Here is a 23,431-nt window from a genome sequence, read left to right on the forward strand (position 1 = left end):
ATTCGGACAGTGAAAGCCCTCAAGAGCTCGTTTTTATATGACAGCAGCTGTTACCTTCAGCCCCACGTTTCGCAACCGGCTACGACATAACTGGGGGCAATGTATTTTTTGCAACCATTTAGTGCCTTACTCCCCGGGCCGGAAACTGCATCCTGTTTGTGCTGCGCTCTGTGACCCGTGACCATGAGCCACCTTATTTTATGTACTCTCGAAAGGAACTCTTTCTTCTTCATCTCGCTTGTTTGTGCACAGGACGCCCTCTTGTCCTGCGCTGGGTCCACCCAACCACAGGATCAGATCCAGCTTCAATAAATTGCGGCATCGGAGTCCCAACGCGCACTCATACCGTTCAGAGGAAGACACAATTATTGTGGCTTCCTCTGAACATATGCACACACAAGCCAGTTCTAGAGACAACTGCACAGGACACTTTTATTTATTTATTTATTTATTTATTTATTTATTTATTTATTTATTTATTTATTTATTTATTTATTATGCATACTTGCAAGGCCCATAAACACTACAAAAAGGAGTGGTGAGTTCATTACATTAGTTTCAGGACAATACAAAAAATACTATAAGGCACTTAAACCGCGATCTTGAATTGAATGGCATCACAAATGTACACTGTGGAGGAGGGAAAGCAGTTCCATTCAGTAGCTGCTCCTGAAAAAAAAGAAGAATGGCACGAATTTGTTCGGCAGGTTGGCACTTCAATATTTTGTAGAATGGTCGATGGGAGATGATATGTAGCTGGGTGTAGTGAAAAGATTTTCTTTCAGGAATGCCTTAAATTAGTATATTTTATGAAAAAGACATAGGTAAAAGTACTTGCTGAGTAGTGAGAGGTCAGGCAGAACGAGAATATTTTTCATGGACTTGACGCTGGAATGACGTGAATAATTAGACAAGATAAAAGGGACGGCACGACTCTGGATGCTTTCAAGGGAAGCGATGAAATTAGAATGAACACGACCCCATATGACGCAGGCATATTCTAGTTTTCGGTGGACGAGTGTTTTGTACAGAGCAAGTTTTAGTGAGGTGGGTGCTCATATAAAGTTGCGTCTTAGATAGCCTAAAGTTCGGACAGCATTGTTAGTGACATATTCACCATGCATGTTCCAGGAAAGATTGCTAGTAATAAGTAAGTCAAGATACTTGGGTACTTTCTTGGATCGGCCTCGTTATTTGTTACATTCACGGCGCGGTCCAGGCATCCACCCACTGTGAGGCCGCCTTTCCTTTTCTTGTTTTAAAATAGGATTAAAGACCCCGTTATGCAGAAAATCTGGCGTCGGCGTTGCCGGCGAAAAATCACCAGCATGAGCTACCATTTTTCCTTCCATAGCTCGCTGCGCTGTCCATATGTTGAACCCTTCTCGCCAGCCTTGACGTTTCTGACCCATACGTGAGTAACGGTAAGATACAGCTGTCGTATACTTTTATGGGTTAATTTAAGGACAATACTGCTGTCAACAATCAGATGTCAGTGCCCTCATCTTAACAGTACGTTGTGTTGCGCAAGTTGGAAGTAACTCGTTTTGTGGACCAGCGCAAAACGGACAACAGACCAAGGAAAGAGAAAACGACACGGGCGCTATCTAGTAACGAAATTTTATTAGAAAAACACGTGAAATATATAAGGTGAAAAACGCACGAAACCAAAAAAAAGAACACACACACACCAAAGATTATACTTCGGATGGAAGGCTCTTACTGAGGAAGGCTATCTCATTTTCCTGTAAAGCCACGGATGGTTTCGCCACATACGTGTCCTTGTTTTTAGCGATGCAATAAGCTTCGAAGATTTCCCTGCGTGGCTGATTGCTGTTGTAGTATTGGATCTATACTAGAGGAGCAATCAGTTAAGCAGGGAAATCTTCGAAGCTTATTCTTCGAAGAAAAAAGACGGAGACGTGTGTGGCGAAACCATGACAAACTTGCTAACTTCTATATGAAGGAAGCCAACAGTCATGAAACAAAGGAAAGCAATGCGGGAAGTTGTAGTGAACCTATGTTCAGCTACACCCTTCCATGGCTCCAAGTGACTCCAGATCGCCTCCAAGTGACTCCAGAATTTCATCGTGTTTAGAGCTTAAAAGTCCTATCGAAGCTTCAGTAAGCTGAATTGTTCCAGTTTGCTTTCCAATAATTTCAGGTGGCGCCTTACGTTTTACTACTTGTTCCTGTTTCCTTTCTAGATCACCGAGGCGCCGTAGTACATCATCCAATGCAGTTATAATTCACTCCCAAAATGCAAAATCAAAACCATCGCGTGAGCTGGCTTTATAACGCCAAATCATTATATGTAGCTCAGTGCCAAGGTCATGCGAAAAAAAACCTATCCGCACGATGACGTCACTTTAGACTGGTGATCGTGTATGAGTGCAATTTAATTCATTAATCAATTAATGAGTGGTGTAATGTGTCGTAATGAATAATGATGACGTCGAGTCGTAATTAGTTTATTCTAATAAAGGTGGTTAAGTAAACATAATTAACAAAATGAAAAATAGAGTGATATATTAAGTCGCGATACAGAATGATAGTCCAATCGTTATTTAAGACTAATTAATACAGTTAATTTAAGTTAATTATAAAAAATGAAAAAGCCAAACTCACATGACAGGACTTAAAAATGGAAGTCACGTGTCAGAGTGGTGAGGCCACATGAAAAGGTGACTTGCAAAATTTAGAGGCTGATCACGTCACCCCCGAGCTGAGTCACAATCGCCGCCACATGCAAACAGGAGAGAGGGATAGCGACAGAGACGCGCGGCGCAAAACTGCATATGCCGAAGCGACGAGACTGGTATGAGCAACAGATGTCGCAGATGCAGACGCAGTCCTAGCGATGGCAAAAACTAGTTGACCTCAAAGTCGTAGCAGTATTCTCGGATACATTGACCAAAATCTTGACCGACCGTTCGTCGTAAAATATTTCGACTGGTATCATATTTCTCTTTGCCTACATGTTTAGCTTACATGTTTTAGTCAAGTTGGAGGCTAGCTTGCGACTGGGGTTCGAGCCAATGACATACACCCCTTCAATTATATGCTTTCTGAGACTACATTTTCTCTTAAAGCGCGGTTGAGGTGTCCACTGAGATGTCGAGATGCGAGTTACTGCGCCCTTTCCTGAAAAACCAGTTTTCGTATTAAAATTGTGGCGCAACGGTTCTTCGTGTCGTAGTATGCTGTAACCAAAAATTGGATATAATGAACCAGACCTGATATAACAAAGTGTCTCAGTATGTCGTAACCGGAAATTGCCGAAGTGGTGTCGAGTCTTACGCAGCATCAGCAACAAACGCGACGATTTCGCACGTCTCCGCTGAAGCAGATTTCAGTGCCCTCGTAATTTTTTTCTTTAGAACGCAGCCGAGCTGCATTCATCGTGCACTTGAAAGTCGTCTTGTTTGTTATTCCGGAGCGTTCCCCGGCGTATTAATTTTGCTCGCACACAGAACAGTTCAAGTGCAGACTTTAAGACGCATTGCTCTGCATACAGGAAAGACGACTGCCAAATGTCGACATGCTTAAAGAAAAAGCACAAAAAACGTGCGGGCCGGCGGAGCAGCTCATGAGTTTGGGCAAGAACTACAGTTATTCTCCAAGGTTTCCGGATCTCTGTTCACAGCGTGGAGTTGAGATGCTTAGAGAATAAAGATTTTATGATTACAGATTTAATTATGGATACCATAAAATTAAATTCAAGGGCTAATAATTATTGCAAGGTAATTATTTGTGTTACTGCGCAAGAAAAGTCTACTCGTGTTGTATGTATGTACGCGATGGTCGACAATTAATGCTTCAGCGTCGTTGAGGCGAAATCCTTGCGTGGCTCATCGGCCAAAATCCAGAGTTGACCGAAGACCCACGTAACCTCATGACGTCACGCAGCGCCTACATCATCAGGAAAGAAGAATAAAATCTCTTCCGAAGTTGGTATTGAACCGAGGCTGCCACAGTTCATTGTGACTTCACCATGGTTTCAGGACCGTAAGTGATGTCATCACACCGAAAGGGACGTCAACTGAACCGAATGTGACGAGTGGCTCGGTTTGGTTTCATGGGATCTGACGTTCCAAATCGAATCATGATATGAGGGACGCCGTAGTGGAGGGCTTGGAATAATTTTGTCCACCTGGGGACCTTTAACGTGCACTCACATCGCAAAGTGCATGGCAGCAGACGCGGGTGAATGACATCTTATTCGAAATCAAGAGTAAGAAATGGGCTTGGGCAGGGCATGTAACGCGAAGGCAAGATAACCGCTGCTCCTTAGACGTAACAGAGTTTATTCCAAGAGAAGGCAAGCGTAGCCAGGGGTGGCAGAAAGTTGGGCGGGTGGATGAGTATAAGGAGTTAGCAGGCATAGGGTGGGCGCAGTTGGCAATTGGAGAGACATGGGAGAGGCATTTGCCCTGCAGTGGGCGTAGTCAGGCTGATGATGGTGGTGATTATGTAATGTAACAACCGTGGCCGGGATCGAACACGCGTCTTTCGGGTCAGATGTCGGGCGCCATAACCAGTGAGCCATCGCGGCAGCAAAAGGTGGCTCGTTTAAAGCGGCGCATTACATGCACGCCTATGTCTTGTGATTTTTCCTAACTGCTTTTTAAATGAAGACCTTCACCGGAAAGGCCTTTCAGACATTGGTTCTACTGAGTAACTAGTCATAGCTAACAAACAAATATAGTTAACTAGTAGCCCACGGTGACACATAACTGCTTTGGCAATCACACATATAAGTAGTCTTAGGTGCCCTGAAATTTTTAGTGCCTCTGGCTGAAGTTTACTGGAACATCCTGTGTGCACATAAGTGTAACGAGGAGACAGGCGGCCGCCGGTACCTTTCAGAGAAGCTCCACAGGTCACGGTTACACTTGGCTGGTTAAAGCTTAACTTTTTTGTCATAATTAATACCATTACTAATGCGCAAAAATAGTTCCGTAGCATCGAAAAGAAATAACTCATCCGGAAATTCTGGGTAAGCCGAGGCACTGTTTTGTGTGACACAGCGATGATACCACACATAGTTTCAGCTGAACTCTCATACCCAGATATTCTGAACAGGTGCATTTTTCACCTCGAACTTGTGTAGGAACTTAATTTTTCGAGGGTTGCACCATAACACTCAGTCTGGAGATCCCTTCTCGGGACGCTTGTAGTCTTCTGCTATTTATTGTCAAAATCGCCCCGCTGCCTTTTCATGGTGGTCTTAACTACTCGGTGTGAGTACAGGATAAACTTTAAAAGCAAGTACGCATCGCAAACTTAGACCATTCCCATCAGTATAAAAATAACATCATTTTACGCCGAAGCTGTATGCGTCTACCTTCCAATGAAAGTTGCGTGTCGTCGGCGTCGTCAGCAAAAAACGCCATGCTAAAATTTGAATGCTACTCCGAGTGGAAAAGTACCCAACAGCATAGATAGAAACAACAAATAAAAATTAAAAACAAACATTATAAATAAAAAATAGTAAGCCATGAAGATGAAAATTTTAAATGAGAAGAAATTGAACGAATTAAGGATAAAAATGAAATAAAAATAAAAGAAATAAAAATATATAAAGTGTAAATCTCCTTTGAAAACAGGCATACAGCATACAGCTCAGTACTCGCTTTCATTAAGAAAGAACAAAATAAGCATCAAAACTGCATGATGAATGATAAGACGCATGTGAACAATGGGAGCACCGTTTCACCAATGCAACCCAGCCAACCACCATTCATGGTTCATGCACTGATTTAACATTAGCAAAGAACATATTACAAATAGAACTGAAAATCTCAGTGTATGTCATACTCATCATAAAGCAGTCCTGAATGTCGTTGTGAAGTAATAAAGCGTAATATAAGTACACTTGTCGCTGGTTTCACTCTCTGTAGAGCCACGTGTGTGAATTTTCAAGTGACGTCGCAATGGGTAATCGGGTGTCGTTTTACAGCTTCGCTGTCCAACCACCTTCACAGCGTTGATTGGAGCGATAATTTTTTGCAACATTCTTCGTTTGCCTCACAATTAAAAGTGATGTTCAAGAAGGCTGGACTTGCATGCACGGATCGAACTGCGGCGAAACAAGCGACTGCAATCTCTGTTATCTTTAGTCAAATGCCTGAAGTTTCGTAAGACAAGACAGCAGGGTAATGTTTGTGATGTATCAGACGCAGCTGCCCACGGAAAGTGATTCAGATTGAAGCTGCAAGGCAGGACGGGCGGGCAGAAATATAAAATCTGGATAACATACGAGGAGATAAAGGTCTCCGAGTTGCGACGAAGTGCAAAAGATATATAAGGGTTTCTTCTCTTTCAACCAATAGCGATAGCCTCCGGCTGCCCTGTGTTTTTCCCGGAAAAAGAGCAGAAAAAACAGTATCGGCTTGCGGTTATGAAAAAAGTGATGTATTTTGTTGTGTGGGGTTTAACTATCTCAAGCTGCGCGTAGGTTTTGAGAATGAAGATCGCGCTGGAGGGCTGCGGCTGAATTGAGACCACATAGGGCTATTTAACATGCACTGACATCGCAGAACGCACGGGCATTTTCGCATTTCATTTATTCATGTATCTACGCTCAACACTGAGGGCATTACAGTGGGGGTTATTTTACCAAAAATGTGACATGTGAACATGCGAAACAGTTGCACGATCGGCAAGGTAAAGAGGCAAGGCAGGAGAGGAAAACTGTCGGAAAGAAACGATACGTGGCCGGAAGGTGACCCCAGATAACTCACCAGCGCCAAGCTAAGCGTAAAAAAAAAAAGAAAACACACTGGGGTACAATTATCACACTGGAGCCCGTAGCTGCTGGATCAGCAGGACTGAAAGGTGTCTTCAGCGACCACACATTCTGGCAGCCGGCTCCATTGGTTTATTGTACGTACACGGGAGGAACGACGATTGTGCTTGATTTCACCATTCACCCTTTCTTTTTCTTTTTTCCTCTTCTCTACTCTTCTCTTCTTTCACCCTCACCTGGAGTAGCATGCCAGGCCGACAACCAGGCAGACCTCTCCTGAAGTCCTCCTCCTCAAGTTCACATTCTTCTAACTAAGGCGGTCGCAACCGGGATTCAATACCGCCACATTAATTGAACTCAGCTGCCGAATGCCGCAGCTGCTCTTAACAAGTAAATGCCTTTACAATGGCATGCGTTTAACGTGTGCACGATGCTGCGCCGCTGAGTGTGGAATTGACGAAGCGGCCTCACCACGATTCCATTTTCTTCGCTGAGCGCCGCTTACTCCCGCGGCTTGCACGCGTGTATAACGAGGAGCTTGTGTTCCCCGATTGCTCTCCCGCTGCGCCGCCTCGTGAAATCTCGCATGACGTCATCGGTGAACGACCGCAGCTCCGCCCTTTCGCCGTCGTCCAGCGAGGGGTAGACCGGGTTCACGAGGCAGAAGAAGTCTGCAAGCGAGAGGACGCGAGATCAGGATGCAGACGACAGGTGGCGTCACTTTCTCTCTTCACAGGATTAGCGGAACTACTTTTTTCACGTGCACTTTATGCCTTGTTCGTTTCTCATGCTTGACTATTCTGGTGACAAAATTACAGGATAGCACTTAAATCCGCTTAAGAGTGGAAATGCGAAAGCATTTCCCTTTCCTCTTTTTTCTTTCTCCAATATACATATTACTTTTATTTTTTTATATTTCAAATTTTTTTACGTTTTTATTTTTATTTCTGCCTTTATAGTTTATTTTATTGTAATTTTTGATTTTTTCCATTTCATTTTTATACTAAGTAAGCCTTCTCACGCAGTTACATCGTTTTTCATCGTATCACTCACAGAAAACCTGCTTCAAACACAGAATTTATTTTCATTAGTTAAATTTAATGAATTAACCTATTACAATTAACATCAAGCAAACTTTTCCCATTTCAAGATTCGCGCACGCACTACCTAACACAAACTTTTTCACATTTTTCTTCACAGAACAATATAATCATGCGGACAAAATTTGTGGACACTTTTTGCTGTAGCGACATAACCATATAATGCGTTCACATTAAAAAAAAAACAAAGCACGAAAAAGTTACAGGAATTTACTTGCTGGCGTTGCTAGAACATTGATGGCTCATCTGGAGTTGCATTAAAGTTGTGTGCGTAATCTACTTCTGTTTTCCATGTATAGGTTACGGGTGTCGGCCACCGAACCGCAACTTTCGAAGCTCTGAGTTGCGCTCAAAGATGCGTTCCTGATTGATTCTGGTTGCGCCTCGGTACACGACTGAAGTGTTCATGGTGGAAGAATAGTAAGTCCACTAATATGTTTTAATCTGACGTAATCTCTTCAATCATACATATCAGTCGAACTTAATTCCCCCCCTATTTAATCCAACCTCTTATTCGTCGTAAGTTTCAAGACGCCATTTCTTGGGCGGCACCGAGTTTTGTGGTTGATGAGTCATCTAATGCTGTCGCATTAAAAACCCATTCAGAGTGCGAACTGTAAAGCGATTTTTTATTGCGCGGGAATGAAAATAAATTCGTAACGCTCTTTCTGTCTGTGCGTTTTTCCTGCCCTGTGTTGCGAACAAAGGAAGGAACCGAGGAAGTCAAGCATAAATTGGATGCAAAATATTTTTACAGAAAGAGATCCTGCAACGGGACCTCTTATTAAGGTCGCTTGATTAAGCCTGGTTCGCGATAGTAAGCCTCGCTGTCACCCTAAGTAGAGCATATCGTGAAAAAATTCTATCGTATGGCTCAAGTCAGTGGTGTGCGAGTTCGATCCCAAAGGCAGTGATGAACCGATGCGGTGGCGTTGTGGTGGAGCACCCGCATCTTATTCGGGAGGTGCTGGGTTCGATCGCCAGTGCCGCCGGGTACCCACCGGTTTTCTAATGGGTAGAAGGTTTCCCCGGCCCGGTGCTCGGCTCTTCTATAGGGTGAGATGCTTGGGAAAAGCATCTTGGACCGAACCGTTGTGTTGACAGACCACAGATTCGTCAAACAACTAACCCGTTTGTGACCACTTTTTCGGAGTGGCTGTTCAAGCCCACAGTGGCGGGATTCGAAGGCTACTTGTCCCAAGCCACGCACCTTGGAGATCCGAGCACCAGGGCGGCCCATGGCTTGTATACCCATGTGAAAAAAAAAAGAAACGATAGTTAAGCGGCCAGCAGCGGAAGTCGAGGCCGCCCGATGCCAAGGTGGTGCTCTGTGTGCGAACGCACTTGGAAACCCGAATTCTTGTGGCCAGTGACTGAAAGAAATCCTCTCACGATTTAGAGGGTGTATAATTTCTACAGTATGTCGCTCCTCTATTCGCTACCTTCATGCACCCGCTCCGTTGTCTTCGAAATATTCAGAAAAGCAAAACTTTGCAAGGAAATCGCTCCCGATTTTTCCGGTAAACCAATTGCACAGCTGCCGTGGAGTTGCTTATATCGAGTCGCACAGCACTTGGGGTTCAAACGTTTCGTGCATTAAGCTCCGATACCACGTGCCTCTCAATCTGGGATCGATGGTGAAATCCCCCCCCCCCCCCCCACACACACACACAACGCCGCTGGACTTTCAACTGATTTATTTTGATGAAGAAACCAACATTTACCGGTTGTTTCACGTGACCAAGCCGCGGTCTTTAGGAAGGAAGCGTTCTTGGTGGCCGAATCCAGACCGACCCGAGTTCCAACGCGAGAGGAGTGGGGAACAGCCACGCTTCACGACGCTCACAAACATGTCAAGTCCGAGAGGGGTGCGTCTGGGGTGGAACATGAGCCCCGCGTCTTCGACGAGTTCGGCACCCTGTGGCGCCGAGGGTAGGCCGGAGCGTTCGCGGCACAAACAGTTGCCAGAGCTCGCCGGCCCAAAGGTCAGCAGAAGCTTGCGACGCAACAGTGTGTGTGTCCTTCGGTCTTGTCTTGCGTCCGCTGATTGCACCTTCTGTGCATTAGGAACCAGCTAGATCAGTATTTTATGCTCTTGATCACGAAGTTCCTTTCGGGATTCACGCCGCGAGTTTGAGTCGAATGACGGAAAATTTTTAATTCCCTGTTTTCTCACCAATGAGCGTCTCTTTTGCCGGCCAAAGAAAGAGGCGTAGATTCCATTTTTACTGAGCATGAAAATAGAATGGAGCTGTCCTCGGCTTCCCTCCCTCATGCCGCCTTCATTGCTTCGACAACACAGAGCTCATAAAATAAAAAAAGAGCAGTGCAACACGTGCTGCGCCTAGGAACACCGCCTTTACCATACGCGATACTAAGCCGCGATGAAGCAGCCTAATCGCGCCAGCTCCCAAAAAACTCCTTCCCTAGATTTTCGGTCAAGCACGAACAGATACCCAGAGTGATGCCCTACCGGCGGAGTTGACCCATACCTTTATGATGACACGTGGGAATGTCCCGAGCCCCACGCCAAGCCTCCCATACACGACCCCTGCCTTTCCAATGGGAAGCCGCTCTTTCCAGCTTGAGCTGGACGACTGGGTAGGCCGGACTGCAGCAGCTAATCGGCGCTTGTTCTAAGGGCTCTACCCTCTGGGGGCTTTAATGCAATGGCATTTAGCTTGTCATCTTGCAAAAAGCACCGGGTTTCTCCGCAATGAATCTCCCTGATTGCTAGAGAGGGTCGTGACGTCATCAGCGCATCCAAATGTGAAAATCTGAGGACTACAGCGTTCGAGTCCTTTGGAATGAATTTTCATTTGGGATTATATTCATCCCGCATCTATTTATTCATAGCTATTTCAGGAAATGAAAGATCTGATTAAGAAACGCCAAAGCATGAATGCGTCTAACCCCACAGACAGAACAGCTATCAATGTTTATAAATAAGCTCAGGGCAGCCGACATTGGGAAGTGTAATATGGACAGAATCGAGTATGCTCTAAGAACGGAGGTTACCTAAAAGCGGCGAAGAGCAATCTAGGCATAAATAAAAGCCAGATGTATGCATTATGAGGCAAAGAGGTCAATGCCATAGAAATATGGATGATAGGTAAAGTAGCCGAATCACTCTACACTAATCTATACAGCAGCGAATGCAATCAGGACGTTAATGAGAGAGGCGGTAGCGCCCAGCAATGGGACATCCCGCCAGTAACGAAAGAGGAAGTAAAGGAAGCCTTAGGAGCAATGCAAAGGGGGAAAGCAGCTGGTGAGGATCAAGTAACAGCAGATCTGTAGAGGGACTGAGGGCAGATTACGCTAGAAAAACTAGCCATTCTGTATACGGAATGCCTCACGACCTCAAGCGCACCAGGAGCTTGGAAGAACGCTAACATTATCTTAGTCTTTAACAAAGGAGACCTCAAGGATTTGGAAAATTACGGTTCGATCAGCATACCGTCCGTTGCCTATAAGGTATTTACTCAGGTAGACGGTAATATATTCAGAAGAACCGTAGACTTTAATCAACCAAGTGATCAGGCAGGCTTTAGTAACGGATACTCGACAATAGACCATATTCAGACTATAAATCAGGTTACAGAAAAATACGAAGAATATAACCGGTCCCTACATATAACCTTCGTTGATTACGAGAAAGCATTTGACGTAGTGGAAACAATGCAGGCATTGCGGAATCAGGGTGTAGGAGAGCCTTATGTGAAAATACCGGAAGATATATAAAGCGACTGCACAGCTACCATAGTCCGCCATAAAGTCAGCGATAAAATTCCAATAAGGAGGGGCGTCAGGCAAGGAGACACGATCTCGCCAATGCTATTCACCGCCTGTTTAGAGGAGGCGTTCCCAGGCATGGATTAAGAACAGTTGGGCATAACAGCTAATAGAAAATAGCTAAGCAAATTGCGATTCACTTATGACACTGGCTTGCTAAGACACTCAGATCAAACGGGGAAAAGCCCAAGCTAGTCTGCGGTGCCTCCGGGTACGCGAAGAGCAAGGGCGTGACGTACCGGTCACAAGGTTTGGGCTGCTCTTCAGTCAACTTACGGAGCATGTTCTTCAATGTCCCGTAAAATCGGCCCACTAGGCCATTGCACATAAGATGGTATGGTGTTGAAGATAGGTGCTTGATCGCGAGCATTTCATTAACTTCTCTCATTAACGACGATTAAAAGCCTGAGGCTCCATAACACATGCTGCAGGGCCTCCCATGGAAATGCAACCCGTGAAAACATTTCAAGAAGCAATTCTGCGACATTGGCCGAGTCGATCGTAGGTAAAAGTATAGCGTCAGCATATCGCGTTACCAAGGCGACCAATGTAAAAATATAGCGGTTTTCCTTGTACGAAGCAGAAAGAAGCAGAGGTGAACGGTTAGTCCAGAACTTAGCACGCAGAAAACCAAACTAATGTTCAACAGTCTCGCAAGGGAACAGCAGTTCACAATTGGTAGCGAAGCGCTGGAAGTTGTGACGGAATACGTCTACTTAGGGCAGGCAGTAGCCGCTGATCCGGATCATGAGAGGGAAATAACTAGAAGAATAAGAATGGGGTCGAGCCTGAAAAACGGCGTGCTAGCGAGAACACAAGGACGTATATACAAGGATGGCAGTTTACCAATACACCTCAAGCGAAAAGCACACAACAGCAGTATCTTACCGGTACTCACCTGCGGGGTAGAAACGTGGAGGCTAACGAAAAGGGTTCAGACCAAGTTAAGCACTACGCAGCGAGCAATGGAAATAAAAATGACAGGTGTAACGTTAAGAGACCGGAAGCGGGCAGAGTGGGTGAGGGAACAAGCACGTGTTAATGACATCCTATTCGAAATCAAGAGGAAGAAATAGGCTTGGACAGAGCATGTAATGCGTAGGCAAGATAATCGCTGGTCGTTAAGGGTAACGGAGTGGATTCCAAGAGGAAGCAAGTGCAGCAGGGGGGAGGGGTGGGGAGGGGCAGAAAGTTAGTTGGGTGGGTGAGACTAAGAAGTTAGCAGACAGGGATAATTGGAGAGACATGGGAGATGCCTTTGCACTGCAGTGGGTGCAGCGAGGTTGATGATGACGATAACCCATTAATCCGCCTTAACCCACCCGTTAATCCCAAATAATTCACCTTAATACATTTTCTGGGTTGGGCCTACTTCCAACATCTCTGAGATTCTTTGGAATTTTTTTTTGGTGGGTCAACTTCGAAATGCTATCGTATTTTCTCCTTTAAGAATGTGGTTACGAAGTCCCCAAGTTTTTCAGGCGGGCGAAGAGTGCGAGGCGGACTCTACAATCTGCTGCGAGTGCGGAGAATAGAGCCTGAGAGGGAGGCGATTGAGCCTGGTCAGACGCAGGAGTGAAGGCATCATAAAGAAAGGCACTCTGCGCGTCCCAATAGCCTGAATAGCTCAGTGGAACGCTTTCAAGAAGTCTCTTTTTCGTCATCTCGCGCGGATACTATGCATCCATAAGTGGGTAAAGTATCTCTCGAACGGTGTTTTTGCATTCATTTTTATTTGTACAGTACATAAAGCCAAAAAAGGCGCAGTCAGGAGTGGGGAATCATAGAGTGGACCATCGTTATACAATGCCAAATGTAGGGATCTGACACAACATGAAAGAAGCACTAAAAGGAGGAAATTGAGAAAGGAAATTTTGACAAATATGATAAATATTATGTTTCCTTGTTCTTCGCCGCGTGCGAAATTAGTTTTTTTTCAAAGCTATTGTTGTTAATGTCGCACTTTGTGTACGCTAACTGGTACATGAGTAAATGCCCCTTTGTATTATCATCATCATTACCAGCCTGACCATGGCCACTGCAGGACAAATGCCTCTCCCTTGTCTCTTCACTTAACCCTGTCCTTTGCCAGCTGCGCCCACCGTATGCCCGCAGATTTCTAAATCTCATCCGCCCACCTAACCTTCTGCCGCCCCTTGCTACGCTTGCGTTCTCTTGGAATCCACTCCGTTACCCTTAAGGGCCAGCGATTATCTTGCCTTCACACCACATGCCCTGCCCAACACCATTTTTACCTGTTGATTTCGACTAGGTTGACATCAACCCACGTTTGTTCCCTCACTCATTTATACCACGCCAGGTTCAGCCTCCAATGGTGGCTTGTCCGAGTTTTTTAACATCCTCCGCTGCATCACAGCTCTGTCCGCCGCTTTGGTCATTTGTTCAGCGGCCGCTCAAAAGTTAGCGATGAGGGAGAAATTTAACGCGTACATTGTCTTTCTTTGGCCTGCGTCCACTGCTGCGCTCTAGCAGATTTCGCGGCCTCCCTCGCACGTTATATTCTCCGCGCTCGCAGGTGCTTGTAGTGTTTGTGTTTCTGTCCCTGAGTCACTAAAGAACTTGGAGGCCTTCGTAAGCTTCTAAGACAAAACACGGAACATGGCAGGGGCATTGAGGGTATCTGTTGCTACAGCAACCGAAATTGTTTTTTGTAACACTGGCTGGTTTTTTGTAACCATTGTTTCATGTTTTTGTTCTCAATAAATTTGGTTGTAATCCGCTTGGGCGGACGTTGTGGCGCAGCGCCTGTTTTGTCAGCAACGCATTATTTGCGCTCTTTTGTCCAGATTGACGGTGAAGAGTGTGAGTTTTCTTCACTTCTCTCCGAATGGCGAATTCGATGTTCATGGTCTTTAAGATGGATATTCTTCCACGTACACACAAGAATATTCGCAAATATGCTAACTTCGCCTTCCACTGCGCTCTTGCCAAAGTTTTGTGCTTTGCTGAGCAACGGACAAAACTCAGCGAAAGCTGCCGCTGTTCTGCTGTCTGTGTTTTGGTAACGCATAAGACATAGCGACCTTGTGGCATCCTGGGCTACAGAAAAGATCGAAACGGGTAAACGGCTACCTGAATGGCGGTGGCCAAGTGGGCACATGGAGGAAGGAAAGCTTAGGGAGGCCTTCGCTATACGAGCTGCATGACCAAACGTCTGCCGGAAGTATTGTGTTGTTTTTCCAGAGTTAAGCAGGGAACACATGTCCGGCAGCATGTCCGGCGCGCCGCTCCGGTCGCCGCTTGCCAACTGTCGCCCCACTACTAGCAGGGACACACGGAACGGTGAGCACTGGCGCGTCGCTTTTCTCAAGCTCGGCCCACAGCCGGTGTCATCCTGCCATCGCACAGCAGTGTCTCGGTTCACATCCGCCCAGAAACGACAAAACAGCCCAGCTATGAGAAAGACTGCTCTATTCGGGCAGGGACAAAGCATGCCTGCGCAAGTAGCGAGGTTTCGGCAAAGCAGCCACCCGGGGGGCCGTCGAGCAACGAACGGTGCCGCTGCCTGGCGGCCCTGGTCGTCGCTAGGCCTATAGCCTGTTTCGCACCGAAGCCGCAGCGGACTGCGCTTCGGGAGTCACCTGTGCTATAAGAAAAGCCTTATTGTACTCTTCACATTGCTTTAGCTGTTCATCGCATTATCTTATAATAAAATTAAAATAAGTTCGGCTTCATCAGCGGAGCTAGCGAACGCTCGGCGAGCCGCACCGCCGCGGCGGGCAGCGGCCGCTGCAAAGCTGTTGTGGCACGAAATTTGCTTGTATTGCAGTCATGGAGGAAAGAAATCATAGAAACTGCCTGCTATATTCCACCAACGGCAGCATGCCCTGCGCAAGAGCCGAGCTTTTGACAACGACGCCGCCCGCAGGCGACGAACTTGTCTGCTGCCTGGCTGCCCTGGTCGTCGATAAGCCTAGCCAGTTTCGCATCGATGCTGCAGCTGAGGGCGTATGGGAAATGGCCAGCGCTCTATTATCAAGGTATTACTATAATCTCCGCTTTATTGTTAATCCCGTCTCATAATTTCCACGCCGCCTTCAGCAGAGGAGCCAGCAGACGCTAGGCGAGCAGCAACAGCAAAGCGGCTATAGGAAATCGGCTTGTACCGCAATTATCACGTCCACCAGCATCGGTATTAACCAACGATCGTCAAAAATGACCTATTTCTGACATTCCTCTATCCCAGGGCGTGTTATGAAGCAGAACAAACAACACTAGCGCATTTTTTCAAGCGCTCGCGGCCGGCATCCGGGCTGGAAGGCCGGCCTGCCTCCAGAAGAGCACCTCTACGTCATCGTGACGTTGGCGCTCTCCGCGCTCGTAATGGCTGCTGCTGCCCGCCGGAGCGGCTCGCCGGACCTTCGCTGGACGCGGCGGGCCGGACCAGATTCGGAGCGCTCGCCGGACATGTGTTCCCGCCTTTTCTCGGAAACTTGGCCAGCGGCGCAGCGTCGTCGTCGGCATCATCGGTGCGTCTGTCGACGCGAGATCGTCTGCTGCCAACTGGTGATGGAGCGCCCCCACGCCCGGCTTCAAATAAGGAGACGTAGCGGCCTCTCATACATTTTTGCCCTCATCTATGAGTGGGCAGCTCTTGATACATTACGAAACTTGACTGGTCACATGACCTGTCACGTGACCGAATGTTTATGCTTTGTGTTCTCCCGGCGTCGGGGAGGGCAACGTATAAGAGATTTCGCTGTAAACGAAAATACTTGCCAAGCGCTCTCTCTTTGCTCAGCCCCATGTCTCCAGTGAGGCGGAAGACTTCACAAGCCAAAGGCAGTAGGCTTGTCGCTCGCACGACGCTTACGAGATGAGAGCGTAGCGAAATGACGTCCTCCATGTCTCTGGTCTCCGGAAGCACGCGCAGCAGTACCTGTCCAACAGAGAACAGTCCGTTTAAGCAATGCAAGTGCGTCAAGAGAGCGGTGCACCAACTTCGCATTAATATAGGTGCGTTGCGCGTCGCGTACACCTAGTCGCGAGGTGCCGTGGGCCAATAGCACTGTTAAGGCTGCGATTTTGGCAAGTTCGCGCTAATTCACTGTTGGAGACAGAGCAGACGAAAGAACACTCACCACAAGCGCTGTGTTGCGCATTCTTTCTTTCGTCTGCCCGCTGCTTAACAATGAAAGAGCATTGTATATACGTGCCACAGACTTGCCCTGGAATTGGGATGACTTTAGTCGTTTTTCACAAGGAAAGCTGCAACGCTCGAAATGAAGACAGAAGTAAGAAGTTGCGCTGCAGAAATGATCAGATTTCTTCCCTCGCCCGCCGCAGTGTCTCAGTGGTTAAGGCGCTCGGCTGTGCTGTGGCCCATGTACTGTGCGATGTCAGTGCACGTAAAAGAACCCCAGGTGATCGAAATTTCCGCAGCTCTCCACTACGGCGTCCCTCATAGCATGAGTTTCTTTGGGCAGTTAAACCCACATAAAAAAAGAAATGTTCTGCTACAGGCGCGCATTTCCATACCTCTGAAAACTTGAGGGAGAACTTATCGAGCAAACTGGCTACAGCTCTCGTTCAAAAGGAAGGGCGTCAGGCAGGGAGACACGATATCGCCAATGCTATTCACCGCATGTTTATAGGAGTGATTCCGAGGCCTGGATTGGGAAGACTTGGGGATAAGAGTTAATGGAGAATACCTAAGTAATCTGCGATTCGCTGGACACATTGCCTGCTAAGTGACTCAGCAGATGAGCTGCAAAGAATGATCAATGAGTTGGACAGGCAGAGCAGAACGGTGGGTCTGAAAATAAACATGCAGAAAACTAAAGGAATGTTCAACAGTCTTGCAGGGGAACAGCAGTTCACAATTGTTAGCGAGGTGGTGGAAGTAGTAAAAAAATTTGTCTACTTAGGGCAGGTAGTGACCGCTGATCCGGATCATGAGAGGGAGATAACTAGAAGGATAAGAATGGTGTGGAGCGCATTGAGCTTGTTCTCTCTGGCCATGAATGGGAGTTTACCGATATCCCTCAAGAGAAATGTGTACAACAGCTGTATCTTACCGGTACTCACCTATGGGACATAAACGTGGAGGCTAACGAAAAGGGTTCAGCTTAAGCTAAGGGCAACGCAGCGAGCTATGGAAAGAAAATGACATGTGTGTCGTTAAGAGACCGGAAGCGGGCTGAGTGGAAGAGGGAACAAACTCAGGTTAATCATATCGTAGTCGAAATTGAGAGGAAGAAATGTGCTTGGGCAGGGCATGTAAAGCGAAGGCATGATAACCGCTGGTCCTTAAGGGTAACGGAGTGGATTCCGAGAGGAGGCAAGTGTAGCAGGGCGCGGCTGAAAGTTAGGTGGCCGGATGAGAATAAGAAGTTTGCTGGGATACAGGGGGCGCTGCTGGAAAAAAGACAGGGTTAACTGGGAAGACATGGGAAAGGACTCTGCACTGCGGTGGGTGTAGTCAGGTTGATGACGATGAGGACGAAATCTATGTGCTGATAGTTCAGTACGGAACACCGTGGTGCGAATACGTGTACCATTACTCATACCTTGTATAAAGCCCTGCTTTGCTCGCGCTAGATACGGAGTGGGAAATGATTGATAGGGACAGCGATTGAGGATGCACGATAGTAAAAGCTTGATAGCAATTGTTTATCGAAAATCTTAATGAATCTTGCTCAGTTAAATCACAAAGTGTTCAAGGGAGGGAAAACCTGAGGTATCTTGCGCCCTGATGGTTTCCCTTCCTTGTTCCCTTTGTGATTATCGAATCGCCATGAATGTTCCCGCCTGCTTGATACAATGACAGCGTTTCATTTAACTCAGCTGGTACAGGAGCCCACCCGAGGTGATCACGTTCTAGATCTGTTATTTACAAACCTTCCTACTCATTCCCGCACCTACGTACTCGAAGAGATAAGCGATCACAGATTCGTCCACAGTTTAGTACCCATATTCGTTCCTGCCAAGCATATTTCGACCAAATGCATCCTAAACTACCCGAAATGCGATCATGAAAAAATAAACCGCATGCTAAGAGACTTTGCGCATATTTTTCAAACCACCTTTGTAACTCGCACGGCAAACGAAAATTGGTTGTTATTTCGCGATAAGTTGAAGGAAATCGAGCATGCCTGCATCCCAAAATTACACATCAAAACAAGAACTGACTCCCCCTGGTTCACAAAAGATGTTAAGAAGTGTCTAAACAAAAAGAAAAAAGTGTACCGCAGAGCTAAGGAAGTCAACTCTGACAGCGCCTGGCAACAGTACAAAGACGTATCTGCTACGACCAAAATCGCCATAAAGAAGGCTAAAAACAAATTTTTTAACCACACTTTACCCGACTTGTTAAGAACCAACCCTGCAAAATTCTGGCAAGTGATAAACTCTAACGGCAGCCATGAGATACCAGTATTGAAAGATGCGGACGGACGTGTGGCACCTCCAGAGGCAATGCCTGACCTATTCAACAAGCATTTTACAGACACCTTTACAACCGAATCAGTGCCTTTTAATTACCGTGAACCTCAACAACCGTTAGTGCTTCATCCATCAGAACCAATCATCATTAGCGCAGCTGGTGTTGTCCGAGCTATTGAGCGACTTCCACTTAATTGTAGCCCTGGTCCAGACGGTATCAATACCAAACTTCTTAAACTTACCGCGCACGTGTCGGCTGCCTTACTAACTTTAATATTTCAGCAGTCTTTAGATACAGGATGCATTCCCGATGACTGGAAAACCGCAAACGTCAGCCCAGTTTTTAAATCCGGTGATAGCACGTCACCGGAAAATTATCGCCCCATATCACTAACATCGATTTGTTGCAAGTTGCTTGAACATATCCTCTACTCAAACATAATGGCCCACCTAAACGCCAATAACTTGCTTATTGCTAACCAGCATGGCTTTAGGCAAAAAAAGTCCTGTCAAACACAGCTATTTGAGCTCTTAACAGATCTTCATGAATCGGTACACGAATTAATATATACTGATGCCATATTTATAGATTTTTCAAAAGCTTTCGATCGCGTTCCCCACATAAGACTAATGAAGAAAATTAACAACCTACAACTGCACCGCGATATCACCCGTTGGATCGGAGAATTCCTAAGTAATCGCTCCCAAAGCGTCAAAATGAAAGAGTATTCATCGAGCAGTTCACGAGTCATATCGGGAATCCCACAGGGATCCGTTTTAGGGCCATTACTATTTTTAATTTACATTAATGACATAGCATCTAACATATCATCTAACGTGCGACTGTTCGCCGACGATTGCGTAATCTATAGAAGGATAGTCACCCCCCCCCCCCCCCCCTTGATGCAGTTATTCTACAGACTGACTTAGTGCGCCTAAATGAATGGTGCCAGCTATGGCAGGTGGAAATTAATATAAAAAAAACAATGTTGATGAACTTTTCCACGCGCACTAATATACCTTCTAATGTCTACACAATTAATGAGAATACAGTTGAAAGAACGGATTGTTTTAAGTACCTAGGTGTTTATCTCAGTGCTGATTTAAGCTGGAACACCCACATAAATCACATCACAAACAAAGCATTTAAGAAACTGGGACTCATCAAACGTCGTCTATATCTTGCCAACCCCGAGACAAAGCTTCGCGCGTATACTACACTCATAAGGTCAGCTTTAGAATATGCATCTTTAATATGGAGTCCAAGTAGCGTTTCATTAATTAACCGTCTTGAGTCTGTGCTAAATATAGCTGTGAGGTTCATCCTTTCTTCATACTCACCGTATGAAAGTGTGTCATTATTGAAGCAAACTATCAGTATTCCCGACCTTATCACTCGACGCAAGTTCTCTCGTTTATCGTTTTTTCATTCCTTGTACTACGATGGCTCCCCGTTCACAGCTGATCGCATCGCCCCTGCCCATCATGTTTCATCCCGGTCTGATCATTCCCACAAAGTGCAACCCATCTTCGCACGAACACTGAAATATCAAACATCACCCTTACTATTATCTATGGCAGAGTGGAACTCGTTACCGGCTGACATAGTTTCTGAAACTGAGTTATCACATTTCCAAACAAAACTTTCATCGCACCTTGGCCTACAAAATTCACCGTGATATTTTCAGTATTGTTGAAGCATTAAGTCTTATACGCTGAACCTATGTATCTTTCAGCGACTGCAGTGATGTGTACTTGCAATTTGTATATATAGTTATTCTTTGTATTTGTTAACTACTGTGTGCCAATAATCTGTATTGTGTTGTTTTCATGCCCTCCCCCCCTATGTAATGCCCACTTGGGCCTTTAGGGTATTTAAATAAATAAATAAATAAATAAATAAATAAATAAATAAATAAATAAATAAATAAAACTATCAGACCAACATCTTTACCATTACTTGCAGTTAAAGAATTCTACATTGCAACCTTGTATTTTGCGTAAATCTCCAGGCTGATTATATAGTAAGAGTTTTCAAATAAATTTATCATCTGTCTGTCTTCAAATTCAGGTTCTTCATTGAGATCGGAAGATGGGTATCGTATATGTAATTTGCATATGTTGCTATTGCATCACAGATATACTGTTTTCTTCATGTGTTTGTGTGCTCTCTTGCATGCTGTGCTAGAGAATGCTTGAAGAACCCTCGTCCATTCTTTCAAGCTAGCGTGGCATGACTGTGGTCACCACAAAATGAACTAGCGAGGAAAGCCTCAATGCTTTTGACAGCGTTTGGACCAGGTGATTTGTCTTAGTCTTCAATTTGTGTTGCCAAAAAAACTCACCTGCCTGCCCACTCTCTACCATGACTTATTGTGATCACGCAAGAATTGATCTATGTGCAGATGTGTAATCTGATATTATTAATGGCGACTTTTTTGTGGAGTTCATGTCCTGAAGCTGTGTTGTAGCTACAGGAGATGCCACACTGAACACCTGTCACAAACTGATGACATCCACCTGGGCTCCTTAACACTGGCGCTCAGCACTCGGACATTTTTGCTTCTTGTTCCCAATGAAATGTGAATGCTAAAGGTGAAATAATACTTGCAACTCATGCTAAGCAGCTAAATTCTCCAGCCTCTGCACCACCACAGCCAGTGAACAAGTGTTTGGCTTTCTTTAACAATCTTGTGAAGCATTTCGAGCAAATAAGGAGAATATAACCAGGCGCGTGCACTTTATTGCTTTGCACATGTATTTGCGTTTTCACATATTTTATTCCAGTGGTAATTCATTTCCTTTCTGTGTATACCCCTGCTTGATTTCTGTCTCTTGCACTAGTAGCAGAGAATCTTGTGTGTACAGGTGGTAGCAAAATTTATTCTCTCAAAGCGCAGAATGTGTCCCCCCCCCCCCCCCCCCCCTATTTTCATATCGAGTAATGCATTTATGTGCATGCTTTTTGTGATTTTCTTTGTAGATGTTTTTCACTCTGCACTATCATTTGGTTTCATAGGTTGATTGCACACTGCATATTTAGTTTTAGTGCTAATTTATGTCCTGTCTGCATGAAGTATACATGGTCTAAATTTTTAAACTGCGTCAGCAGCAGGACATCCTGTGTTTGCAGATGGTAGAAAATTTTGCTCTTCAAATTATGTAACCTGTGCAGGCCAGTCTTATGAACAAACTTTTTTGTGGAACCGTAATATCTGCAGACGACAGCTAGGAATTAACATTGACACAAAGCACTTTTTTATCTGAAACATTTGTTCTGGTATCAGTGTGGGGTGCCGGTGTTTTTATTGGCACACTGCTACCGTAGCAATACGCTCCATATGTGTTCAGTGGTTGCTTATGTTGGTCCAGAGAGCCGTAATAAATGTTTCTGACCAAATGCATTTGTGGTGTTAATGCATTGCTGTGACAATTGAAGATATTAAACAACCAATGCAGTGCAAAGACCAAGACTTTTCCCATTATGTTGGTCACACTCGTTAGACTATATCCAGGAGAAAATAGGTGACCGTGCTTGGAACTAGGGGGAAAGTGAGCTAGGTTGGATGTGCCCTGCATGTGATGAATACGCATGAGTGAAATAGCTCATGTGTGTTCAGCAGCGCTATCCCAAGACGTCCCTTGTTACACATGGCTTCGAGTGATGCTGTGTTCTGCAAAGGTTGCGCGTGCACATTGTGCTCACAGAATTTACGTAAACATATGCACTTGGTTCAATTGAGATTTTCATGACAGTCTTCTCTAAATGTGCTGTAGAAGAAACACATATTTAAAAACAAATCTGTTGCAGTGTAGCTGTACGACTCGGCGCACATAAAACTCTATACGGTGTTGTGCGTTTTTATCGTGAAGATTTTAAAAAATTTCCTGCCTCAACCGCTAGCTCATTTGCCGTGAAACTGCACACAGAGCTTGCGTATTATGGTAACTTTTGTATCGTAGTTATTTTGACAATGTTACTTACTTAGTTGAGCCGTGCATGATGCGAAAACATAATCGTCTACGTAGATATCGGCAACCAACACCCGTAATCGACGCTTTTTGGCTGAAGGGCGGCCGTGGCGCCATCTGTTTTCGGTAGCGGAAAGCGTCACGACGAGACCGTCGAGGCAGCGCCTGGTCGAGGAGAGCAGTTGCAAGAAGCGCGGGCCCTTTGAATATGCCGTTCCGGCCGTTTCGTCTGCTTCAACTGAAGCGCTTTACAACATTTTCGGCTAACTGAGCGGGGGAAAAAATATCAGAACAGCTGATTTAACGAAGCTTTACCTTTCAAAGAATATTGTTTGCAACGCTAGTCTCGGCGGCCTTGTCGTAACGCTTTCGATATGGGTAGCCCACTGGCTGGCAGAAAGTTCGCTCC

At 45.6% G+C, this 23,431-nt stretch overlaps 1 protein-coding gene across 5 annotated transcripts in view; it reads right to left on the reverse strand.

Annotated features, from left to right (window-relative positions):
- Positions 1 to 481: 481 nt before the first annotated feature.
- Positions 482 to 23,431, reverse strand: part of LOC144101941 (uncharacterized) — an 80,233-nt gene continuing 57,283 nt past the window's right edge. For 3 of the 5 annotated variants that reach the window (XM_077635181.1, XM_077635185.1, XM_077635184.1), the window contains exons 4-5: positions 16,387 to 16,546; positions 6,791 to 7,422 (exon numbers count right to left, since the gene is read on the reverse strand). In XM_077635181.1, coding sequence (XP_077491307.1) covers positions 7,253 to 7,422; positions 16,387 to 16,546 — 330 coding nt within the window. In that variant the 3' untranslated portion in view covers positions 6,791 to 7,252. Of the gene's footprint in view, positions 670 to 6,790; positions 7,423 to 8,980; positions 9,094 to 16,386; positions 16,547 to 23,431 lie in introns of those variants that run through there. The other 2 variants (XM_077635182.1, XM_077635183.1) reach the window with 2 other exon arrangements.

This window comes from Amblyomma americanum, chromosome 8 (genome assembly GCF_052857255.1).
Source record: "Amblyomma americanum isolate KBUSLIRL-KWMA chromosome 8, ASM5285725v1, whole genome shotgun sequence".
In the NCBI taxonomy this organism is placed as follows: domain Eukaryota; kingdom Metazoa; phylum Arthropoda; class Arachnida; order Ixodida; family Ixodidae; genus Amblyomma; species Amblyomma americanum.